General features: G+C 33.8%; 1 protein-coding gene and 1 long non-coding RNA gene across 2 annotated transcripts; one reads left to right on the top strand and one right to left on the bottom strand.

Moving 5' to 3' along the window:
• Nucleotides 1–902: 902 nt before the first annotated feature.
• LOC128888396 (uncharacterized) lies at nt 903–8,148 on the bottom strand. Its single transcript, XR_008460244.1, has 2 exons — nt 5,325–8,148; nt 903–5,202 (listed from the first exon to the last, which is right to left on the bottom strand). It is a non-coding gene; the product is annotated as an uncharacterized LOC128888396 (long non-coding RNA).
• Nucleotides 8,149–8,643: 495 nt separating this feature from the next.
• LOC128888380 (integrator complex subunit 11) lies at nt 8,644–12,029 on the top strand. Its single transcript, XM_054145186.1, has 4 exons — nt 8,644–9,643; nt 9,714–10,136; nt 10,242–11,066; nt 11,134–12,029. Exons 1-4 carry the CDS (start codon nt 9,395–9,397, stop codon nt 11,422–11,424), a joined length of 1,788 nt encoding a protein of 595 aa, XP_054001161.1. The 5' UTR covers nt 8,644–9,394; the 3' UTR covers nt 11,425–12,029.
• The last annotated feature ends 128 nt before the right edge of the window (nt 12,030–12,157 follow it).

Below are 12,157 nucleotides of genomic sequence, written 5' to 3'. Positions count from 1 at the left end.
CTTAGACAAATTTCTTTAAACCTTTCAGGAACTATTTCTTTTTTCCATTGTCATATTTTTGTTCTCTTTATCATTGACAGTAAATGTAATTATAAAAAACTACGAATACTTATGAGAGTGACTGTGTATATATATATATATTTTTTTTTTTTGTTTATTGTTACTGATTAATTGTATTAAAAAAGTGATCACTGGCCATCTCTGTCGTACGAGTAGTCATACGATTACGGCTGACACACGACCGTTTGACGATTGTAAATTGTGTGAAATTGTACAGTAAAAGCTTGGTAAAGGCGACCCCTATGATTGCATGAGAACCTCGGTAGTTGCATTGCGCCGATAAGTGAAATGGTCGCTCAATTATCGATACGTCTGTGGCCCTCGTTTAGAGACTATGACAAGGGAGAGACGCAACTTGTTTCTTTCTGACGTGGATTTGCAGAAATATAGAGTACAAGTCCCTGTTGGAGTGTTTAGAATAGAAGTGTAATCCTAATTTTAAAGGTACAAACAATCAAAATTGCATACTTTGAATTATATAATATACTCGATATAAACAAATTGCTTGTATATCCTAATCTTGTTCGTTTCACTGGTTTTAATTACTATCACGGCATCAGTAAATGTCTATACCTAACAGAGATTTTTACTCTGCCACTCTGCAAAAAATGTCGAAATCGAAAGAAAGCATTTCGAATCCCAATAGATTGAGAACGACAGTGAAAAGCAATGAGGTCGAGTGGCATACACGGTTAAGTGTCACGAGTGATCACGAATGAATGCCCGCTGCAGCAATCCCGGGTAGTGGTGGGGGTGACTGCGCGACGCTTAGAGGGTAGGAAATCGCGACGTTTGGAGAGGCACTATAATTTCATTTTAGACGGTTTTTTACTTCTGTGCATCTTGTTTCAATCTTGTTTCAACATTCCTTTTAACATTTCTTGAACTTTTCTGTGATACTTCGTAGACATTTCGCTTGTATATCTCCATGTACTTGTGCCCCATGAAGATCCATCTGAATAAAGTTTTCTCCGAGAATAAAGTTTCCGTGTTCGCAATAACCAAGAGGTTACGGAAAAAATAATCATTTACTTATAAATATTTATATTTGCTTACAAATACAAGTATCGAGCATTCTTTTCATTTATAAATGCACGTGCGAACAAATATTTCTGCTCGTATTTGACGCGAAATAAAATATGAAAATTCTTGAAATCCTCTATACAGTGGCGAGAAACGAATGAAAATAAAATTGAATATTATAGAGAGGCAATTCGTCCTATTTATTAATACTCGTTTGTATTTATTGATAAATACTTCTTCGTGTCTTTTTCTAAATACAAAGATTCAGCATTCTTTTCGTTCATAAATACACACATAAACAAGCATTTATTTTCATATTTGAAATTTCTGATTGCGCCACTAAGTTCGTTCTTCGTTCGCGCCTCGAGACAATTAGCAAACTTCCTCCACGACTTTCGCGTCCAATTAACCCTTATTAATTCCAACGATGCCAACGCGAAACTCGTTAGCGACGTTATCGTTGCAATTCCCTGTTTCAGATTCGTAGTTAATTTCCCATGAAGAATTATATCGGGTGTAATTTGCCTCTCGCCGCACTTTCCACGCAACACGAATTTTTTCTACTCGCATCGCGATATTCGTCACAAAATCTGGTAAAACCGACTGCCAGATTTTTACTGAAAACAGACGCACTATTATTTTGTCTATTATTTCGAGCCAGGAATGGGCGAAATTTTATTCGAACAGACTGAGAATAAAATCATATAGAAATTATTCGTTATTCGTGTCGTTTATTCGATTCAAGAGCTTTTTAATCGTACATTACGAAATATACGATTCTATAACTGAAAGTATAATTTTGATTTAACCAGTACAAATAGTTTCGTTCGCTCCACAATTTTTATTGAGAATTTTTACGAGAATTTTGCCCATCTTTGGTTTGAGTATCTTTTAAACGAATTTAAAATATCAAAGTAACGGGTTATTCAAGCACGAACATTTTTTTATATAATCGAAGAACGAATGAATATAAAACTTTAATAAAATAGGATAGAGTTTCTATTATAAAATTATCGCGAATAAAGATTTTCATTCGTCTTTGATGGTATCAAATATTTTTATGCTGGAATAACCAATCACTTTGGTCTTTTGAGTAATCAATCAATCGTGTAACAAACTGTACAATTTTAAACGAATTTTTGGACTTTCCCTTCTTAACGTATCCTTCAAGGGTGTGTAATTTTTATTGTCACAAAAACGACCAGATGAAAGTGAAGCAAGAGAGATGAAGATAAAGAATTTTGTATCGATTAATTTATGGTGACACAATAATCATTTTCAATAGAAAAAGATATCACAGCAAACGTAAATCTTCGTCCAAAATATGAGCTTGGTCTTCGACCTGACGTCACTCAGGGATGCATGATTGACGCACGTTAATCCGAATCTAATTTGAAAACAGAGATGGGATAAAATCCTTATCTGGACAAAAATCTCGAATAGCGAATAAAAGACAAACAACTATTTCTAATAAAAATAAAAATTTGAGTTACAGAATTCAGTACTTCATAATGAACAAATACGAATTTACCTGTTGCGAATAAATCTAATAAATATAACAAAAATAAGAGGTCCTCTATTATTGTCTTCTTGACTATTATATCAAGCTATTGTTATATTTTGATTTTATTTCTCATTTATTACTCAAATAAAATTTAACCCATTTCAAATATTATTAAAGTTACAACGCATTCATACGTTTTACCATTAAATTTTCTTCGAATCGCATCGCTCTTAGAATATCTCGAACGTTCTAAACAAATTGGTATCTTGCATATTCTGTTTAATAGGCTACCGTTAAAAATACCAATAAGACAAGTGATCGTATTCTATGAAACTTTCATCTTTTTACTTCGAAATGAAAACAAATTTATTTTGGAATCAATTTTATATTTATCTTCTGCGTTTTGGTGTAAGAGTGTCGGAATCGAAAGATCTCTTTTTAAACTATTTGCACGGAATGGCGACGAAATCGGTCGAATATTGGTCAGACTGCACACGATACATTTTACAGTGTTTGCCGCGAATGTGTGTATCGACTCTCCTGTACACGATAATGTATATCGTTTCACAGAAACTCTTGCTGATGAACTAAATTCCTCTGAAAATGGAGACTCATCTCCTGACAGAGATGGACAAACCAAATTTTTAAATAAAAAATAACGAAAAAGATAAACGATCTCTGTCCTATTATGCATTCAATCAAAAATACAATTTAAATGACAAAATAGGACGAATTTTCAATTTCATATCAAACGTATTAAGGCTTCTGTCTGGATAAATTTTAAATGAACAAACGTTGCGAATAAATCATTCAACGAGTTTATTCGATCAGTAAAATTTTGTCCATCTTTGGTGGCGATACGGAGAAATAGAAACAACTTTCGAGATTTATATCAAATTCTTCTATATCTAAATCGCACAAGAGCTTGATGGATCCACTTACGGTATCTTCTACCGATAACAGAAGAATTTCTTTACTATTTTTGCAATTTATCGCTTGATCATTTTCGATCGGGTACGAAACGCGAGTTCTCGAAAAAAAAAAAAAGAAAAAAAGAAATGAAATCTCAACGATCGCTTTCGCGCATGACGCTTAAAATGGCACAATAATCTTTAACTCTCTCGACTTTGCTGAACTTTGCAATTCCTCGCCTTCGGGATCATTCGTAGACTGTAAAAACGATAATTCGATGTGGATCTTTTTGTATATTTACGCAAGAAAAGTTGAGCGGGCAGTCTTAACGATATCGTCACACAGAAATATTTCTGTTTAACTCTTTGAGGCACACGATTTAAAATTTTAAATAAAACTCAAGCTGCACAGAAGAGGTTTCGACAATTTATCAATGCGTTTCGACTTGTATAAAATTATATTTTCTTTATTTATCGTTCAGCGTTAGTTCGAAGCCAACTGAATGAAAAACTTTAAATAAAATATCAAAGCTAAGCAAAAAATAAAAATGCCAGTTTTTAATCCACCCAACCCCAAAGAGTTAAATAGCTCCACGAGATAATTAATATTTTTTTTTGTCGAATGCTAGTCGAACTTTAGCAGCTAAATGAAATTTTTGTTTATAGATGAATGTTATGTTAACATATTCGCGCAAAGAATTTAACGGAAAATCGTCTGCGCGAGATTGAATTAATGTTTTTCATTGGTCACTCGAGTCTCTTTGGGCACAAGCGAAATTTCGCCCCCAAATTTCACTGTTTACATATCGATTGCTATTTGAGACGAGCCTTTAACCTTTTACATTAAAGACTGTTGAATAATGTCGTGGAGATCTTGAAGTGTAACACTGAATTTTTTGAGATTTTTTTTCGAGCCTGTTAATGTAAATACAAGAAATTCACTTCTTAGTTTTCGTATCTGTTATACGAATACGAAATTTGAATAATATCGAAAAGACTTTGATCTTTGCTCTTCTTCGATATGATGGTATCGATTTCTTTCTGTTTGAGTGACAAAAAGAAAATACTGTTTCTTGAACGAGTTTGTCACGTTGCAAATATTACTGGCGCCAGTAGTGTTACTTTATTGGTGACACGTCACTTTACTAGCGCCACTTTGTCGGTGGAGTTTACTGGCACAAATAATTTTTCTATTTAGAAAGACGTAAACTCAATTATCCGCTTCACTGACACTAGTGATTATCCTATCGGAAAACATACGAATTCAACTGGCGCCACTTTGCTGGCGCCACTAATTGTTGGGTTTGAATAACCATTGATAATTAAACCTCGATGAATTTATACATGTATATTTGGTAACTTGTATTTAAATAAAAGAAAACATATTATTTCTCCAACTTTTCCATTAATATTAATGGCACATTTCTGCCGTGTTTTTCTATCTCAAATCATACTGTACACGCTTTTGTAACTGTGCACGCCTTTTTCTCTTTCATGCACACTGTCGCCATCGCATATACACGTACGTGCAGATGTTCTCACACTAATCACCGTGCCTGGAAATGTAAAATCAATCGACGCTTACTGATCTCAATCTTCTTGGGCCAGTTTACTGGCGCCAACAATTGTTCTATGCGAATGATAGGTACTCGACTGACGCCACTTTACTGGTATCACTCTGCTGATTCCATTTTACTTGTTGCCCTGGTGTCAGAGATCGTTGTATTTGGAAACGAAAATTAAACCGATGCTAGTTTACTGGCGCCAGTAATCGTTGCGGATGGAAATATAAAACCAATCGACGCAATTCTTTCGAGGCTACTTACCTGGTACCAGAGATCATTGTATGTGGAAACATAAATTCAAGTAATGGTATTGTATTGGCGCCACTTAACTGGCGCCAGTAATCGTTGTGGATGGAAACATGAAACCAATCGACGCAATTCTTTTGAGGTTACCTTCCTCGTACCAGAGATCATTGTATCTAGAAACGCAAATCCAGCTGACGCTACTTGACTGGCGCCACTAAACTGGCGCCACTAAACTGGCGCCACTAAACTGGCGCCAGTAATCACTGTGACATCAAATTGAAAACCAGGGTCGCTTACTTAGCCCAATAATCATTACTTCAATTGAATTTACACTCTTCCAAATTGGAACGATCACTGGCGCCAGTGGGGAACGAATCACGCGCCGCAAAGGCTGCCAGATCGCAACAAGCGTCCACCAGACCTCGAGAAACGCGAACATATTGTTATCACTGCCCCCTAAACTCTCTCTCTCTCTCTCTCTCTCTCTCTCTCTCTCTCTCTCTCTCTCTGCATATCCTTCGATGTACCGACGACTAAACATTTATACGAAACTAATCAACTTCTAATAAGATATCTTACCGAGCAAAATGTTACTCTACTACTTAAACTTAACGCATTAAAAACCTCGGACTTAAGTGTGTCGCGGTAGGTAGCCATCATACCTAAACTTAAACAATTAACGCGTAGCGCGGCGACCAGAGAGGCGCGAAATGACGAAACGCGAGCAAACGTGAATAAATAGCGAATGACCGATGTTACGATCGACGGATGCGCTGCATGTAACTGTGTACGTGTAATTAAGGGTGTGCGTGAGATGGATAATCGCGAAAACGAGAGTCGTGTTTAGTAGCCAGCGGAAAAAACGAAAAGAATATAAAAAAAAAAAAAAAAAAAATTAAATAAATAAATAAGCTCACACAACTGTATCTAGAATCGCTATAGCTAGATGGAATTATATTTTACATTGTACAGTCTATACGTATGGGTGCACCTGTATGAAACTAGATAGCGAAAATACGTTCGTGGACGAGAATTTTTGGTGACACGACGAGAGACGAAACGGAGAAAGACAGAAAATACGGAATACAGTGTTAACGATAAAAAGATTTGCGGTACTGTAGAACCGGCGACGATCGCGGATATTTTTGTTGTTCACTACGCTATCCCCTCTCCACCGCCCTTCCGATTTTTACGAGTATCATAAACATTATACGTATACGTATGTACAGTAGGATTCGAGCGAGAAAGGGCATATACAGGGTGCTCGCATTATAGTTAGCTAGCATCATTCTTGTGAATAAATGGCGTGAGAAAAAAAATATGGAAGGGGCAAGAATTTCATTGTTTTTCATTTTTTTTATTTTGTTCATGTACGAATTAGATTAGATAGATTCTTTTTCTTCGGTCGAGTTCGAAACGAATACTAAATCGAACGACGTTCATTTTTCGTACGATTTATTTATATTATATTAAATAGAAGAAAATCGAGACGAATTCAACGACACGTTTTTTTAATTGACGCAAGGCATTTTGTAAATACCGCAAACCTCGTCGTTGTACATTGTTAGACGCATTCGTGTTCGTTGCAAGAATTCGTAAATCTTTTTGGTTTTCTATTTTTATTTTTTTTTTTTTTTTTTTTGTTCCTGTGTCGTGCTTTTATGAAAAGAATTCTGTGTTATTATAGTTTGGACACCCTGTATACATTTGCACGTATATACGCGTGACTAGAGGTATTCAGTTCCGGTGAAATATCAATTCGTAAATCGAGTTCGGATCGAAACGATGAAAATCAATTTTAAAATCCAAATAAGCAGGCCACATTTTACACCGAAACGAGTAGATCTGGTTTTTTTTTTTTTTTTTTTTTTTTTTTTTTTTTTTTTTTTTTTTTTGGAGCGATTGAAGTCAATTTTCAATTAAAGCGACTTGAAGCAATTTTCTTTTCAGCCGAAATTATTCTAATAAATTTTTAAACTAATTTAAACGACTTTTTAAAAACGGTTCGAGCCAATTGTTCTTCGAACAGCTCGTATCAGAAATTTCATTTTCGAAAACGATAAGACGGATAAATAAATGCGTGGTACAAAACTAGTTTAGCGTGCAACGATGCGTTTAGATTTTTTACACGTCGAGCCTCTTGTTTAGTTACTTTTCCAACTTGTAAACACATTGATTTAAAATCGCGCCATTTTAATAGAGATTTCTCTTGTTTCGCGTAGCGACGCATGTTTTACGTGTCGCTGAAAGCAACGGGGCGAGAATAAACTGTAAAGATACTAAAAGAAAGAAAAACAAAAAGAAAAAAGGGAAAACAAAACAATGAAGAAGTACGTTTTACAACTTAAATCCAGGCAACCCACTCGCGTGCGTTATATATTGTAGCGCGCAAACACAGACGCATTATAAGATCTTTCTGAACAAAAAAAAAGATACTGGAGATATGTAAATACATAGATATAATGCCGTAACTACGAAATTATATGAATAAAGTATCGAAAATGTGTATCAAGCGTGTTTACTCTACCCTACGGCAACAGCTACTGTTCGAGGATTCGTTATAAATAAGCAATTTGTTTGTTTAATCTAACATATTAACATCTATCGTGTTCAAATTTTAATCTAAATTCCTTATGCTCGCGTTAAAGCTTAATTTTACATTTTTATTCCATGTACAGTTGCATACAGTATTTACTGCACAGATTTCCACACTAATAATTATTGATATCGTTTTTTGAATAAATAAAAATAGCGGGAAATATGGCGCCATCCTCGGCGAACCGTCCAAGTTTGTCGTGAAGTAGTTTCCACCTCCTGCCACCAGATGTCGCCACTAACATGAAAATTATAGCACTTGGGATTATAATAAAAATATGTTCAGAATATAAGTGGTTTTATTTTCAAGTTTTAATGATCGCGCGTATTGTTCAACTAGAAAGCAATTTGTTAATTAAATAAAATCAAAAAGACAAACGGAACAACAGCCGGTAAAAGAGATCCCCTTCTGAGTCGATAAATAAGTTTCCGCCAAAGTTCAGGTGATAACCTACTGTTGAGTCGATAAGGAAGGTACCATTTACCAGGTGCCGGCCACAAATGAAAAATATGGCGCCATCTAGCGACGCGAAGTGAAAACTACTTCGCGATAAAATTGGATAGTTCGTCGAGAGATGGCGCCACATTTTTCGATATATATATATTTTTTTTTATTTATTTATTGAAAACACAATTAGATCAACAATTATGAATTATGAATCATGAATTATGATAATTACGATGTACAATAATATAGATATGCAGAAAAAAGTAAAAAATGTGAATATATGTGAAAAATTAGTTCGGTCACCGCGAAATGGCGACACCATTTTTAGGAATAGAAAGTTTGTAAACAAATTATGCTCGTATTCATAAATTTGTTTATTACTGTTAAATTTATTGATAATTGATGAAATCATTATTTCTTCATAGAAAATGTGTACTCAACAATTTATCACAATTTAAGTAATTTAAGTAATCATACATTTAGTATTTGTTTTTTATAGAATGACAGTTTACATAGAATTACATTTTATCAGTAATACGTGAAAAACAACCTTGTTGACTACAGATTACTCGCCAATACTCAGTATCCGATATGTTTATTTGCAAGTTAGAATGTCCCTCAGTTTAATGTTGACAAATTACAAATTGAATTCAAAGGTTATGAACTATTGCGTGTGATGTCAGTAACTGCAAGTAACTGCAAGTAAGAAATGTGTCACAATTCATAACATGATGAAACACTGTGGCAGTTTCTACGTTCTCGATAAAAGAAGATAATAAAAATGAAATGAAAAATTGTTGATAAATATTTCTACTTATACTAGCTGTTCTATGAAACACATCAATTATATTGTTTTATATCAAAATTCTCTCTTTAGAGGTTAACTTGCTACAATTATAATTGAATAAACACTGTGATGTTTATTGTAACTTTAACAATAATATTTTCATTATTTCTACAACAAACGTTATTATATTGACTTCATGCCAGTGCTCAATTGAACAAAGCGATTACATTCAATTAAACTGCATAGAATAGAAAAATGCCTGATATTAAAATCACCCCTTTGGGTGCTGGTCAAGATGTTGGAAGAAGTTGTATCCTTGTATCGATGGGTGGAAAAAATATTATGTTAGACTGTGGCATGCACATGGGATTCAATGATGAAAGAAGATTTCCAGATTTTTCATATATAGTCCCAGAAGGTCCTGCAACTAATTATATTGATTGCGTGATTATTTCGCATTTCCACTTAGATCACTGTGGTGCTCTACCATATTTTACTGAAATGGTAATGTAAAATATATATAAATTATATTTAATTTACTAAACCATCATCATTTAATGAATTTAATATGTAGGTAGGATACACTGGTCCAATTTATATGACACATCCAACAAAAGCCATTGCACCTATATTGCTCGAAGACATGAGAAAGGTTGCTGTAGAACGTAAAGGTGAAAGTAACTTCTTCACATCACAAATGATAAAGGATTGTATGAAGAAAGTTATCGCTGTTACATTACACCAGTCTGTAATGGTTGATCCTGAACTAGAAATAAAAGCATATTATGCAGGACATGTGCTTGGAGCTGCAATGTTTTGGATTCGTGTTGGCTCACAATCGATTGTGTATACCGGAGATTACAACATGACTCCTGATAGACATTTAGGCGCTGCATGGATTGATAAATGCAGACCAGACTTACTAATATCAGAATCAACATATGCAACGACTATTAGAGATTCTAAAAGATGTAGGGAAAGAGACTTTCTAAAGAAAGTATGCATCTTTGATTACCGACACACTTAAATACTTACTTATAACAAGAATCAATTCAATTAATGTTATTTACTGCTTTAAAAATGTATGCAATTTTTCTTATAGGTTCACGAATGTATCGATAGAGGTGGAAAAGTATTAATCCCTGTATTCGCTCTTGGACGCGCTCAAGAACTTTGTATATTACTAGAAACATATTGGGAACGAATGAATTTGAAAGTTCCTGTATATTTTGCTTTAGGATTGACTGAAAAAGCTAACAATTATTACAAAATGTTTATCACTTGGACTAATCAAAAAATTAAGAAAACTTTCGTGCAGCGAAACATGTTTGATTTCAAACACATAAAACCATTTGATAAAGCATATATTGATAATCCTGGAGCCATGGTAGTGTTTGCTACTCCAGGAATGTTGCACGCTGGACTGTCTTTACAAATTTTTAAAAAATGGGCACCAAACGAAGCTAACATGGTTATTATGCCTGGATTCTGTGTTCAAGGTACCGTCGGCCATAAAGTTCTGAACGGTTCTAGAAGAATTGAATTTGAAAATCGGCAAATAGTCGAAGTTAAAATGGCTGTAGAATATATGTCTTTCTCCGCGCACGCAGATGCAAAAGGTATTATGCAATTGATACAGTATTGTGAACCTAAAAATGTTATGCTGGTACACGGAGAATTTGCTAAGATGGAATTCTTAAAGGAGAAAATTAAACAAGAATTCGGAACCAATTGTTACAATCCTGCGAACGGAGAAACTTGCGTTATCACGACGATTTCGAAAGTTCCAGTCGATGCTTCTTTAGCATTGTTAAAAGCTGAAGCAAAGAGATATTCAGCTTTACCACCAGATCCTAAAAGACGAAGATTACTTCACAGTGTTTTAATGTTAAGGGAAGACGGAGCGTGTCTTGTCGATGCAGACGAGGTAATTTTATTAGCGTGTGTTATTCAAGAAATATAAAAATAATTAAAAATTATAATTTTTATTTAAGGTAACAAAAGCAGCAGGTATAATGAAACATGTAGTACGATTTACATCTACTGTTCAAGTAAGAGATCCTGGTCCAGCACAATCGACAACTTTAAAATTATTACAACCGCTGAAAGAAAGATTATTAGGTTGGACAGTTCAGTTAACAGATGGATCGATATCTGTTGAGTCCGTTTTAGTGAAGGTAGAAGGCGACGAGGACGATCAAAAAAGTGTGTACGTTTCGTGGACAAATCAAGATGAAGATTTGGGAAGTTATATTCTAGGATTTTTACAAACAATGTTGAATTAAGTAATGATGTAAAAACCAAGAATCTGCATCAAGAATCATAAGAAAATTAAATAATCGACTTAAAGGGGGTATTGTAGTCTGTCTATAAAAAAAAAACTAAGACATTTTTAGAATTTTATAGAACGAAAGTTAAAAAAGTGCGAACGAAAAAGCAATTTTTCTAAAATATCAAACTAGAGTAGCCCCTTGAAAAAATATTCGTAATTTGTGATACTATGACAGTAAACACATTGTACTTTTGTATTAAAAGTATCTCATCTACTTTGGATAGCATTCGTTACCTTCTATGTAACGTGTATAATGTTCTTGTCTTCAGTTTTTATATGTAATTTTGTAAATATTGATATTTTGAAATAGCAAAGTATTGATCTTAATTGATTTATGATAACTACTGTCAAATTTATGTAAAATCTTATGGATGATAGACAGTATGAACATTTTAAATCTCGTTAAAATATAGTACAAAGAAACTCATTAAAATATACAAATTTTTTTATTTTTCACTATTATTATAAATATATGCAGTTATTAATTGGATTCTAAATAGAATCTAGAAGGAAAATGATGTAATTATAAATAAGACATTATAATTTTTATGACTTTTATTTGTATATTTCTTTCATTTATGTTCAATTATTGCTGAGGATAGCCCATTATTTAAATATTAATGAAAAAATAAAAATTAAATATAATTTTATAATTGTCTCTTCGTTCACAGTGTTGCAAAAAAAAA

The sequence above is a fragment of the Hylaeus anthracinus genome, unplaced genomic scaffold (assembly GCF_026225885.1).
Source record: "Hylaeus anthracinus isolate JK02 unplaced genomic scaffold, UHH_iyHylAnth1.0_haploid 11994, whole genome shotgun sequence".
NCBI lineage: Eukaryota > Metazoa > Arthropoda > Insecta > Hymenoptera > Colletidae > Hylaeus > Hylaeus anthracinus.
The sequence above is the reverse complement of the archived record's forward strand: the minus strand, read 5'-3'. Positions and strand labels throughout refer to the sequence as shown.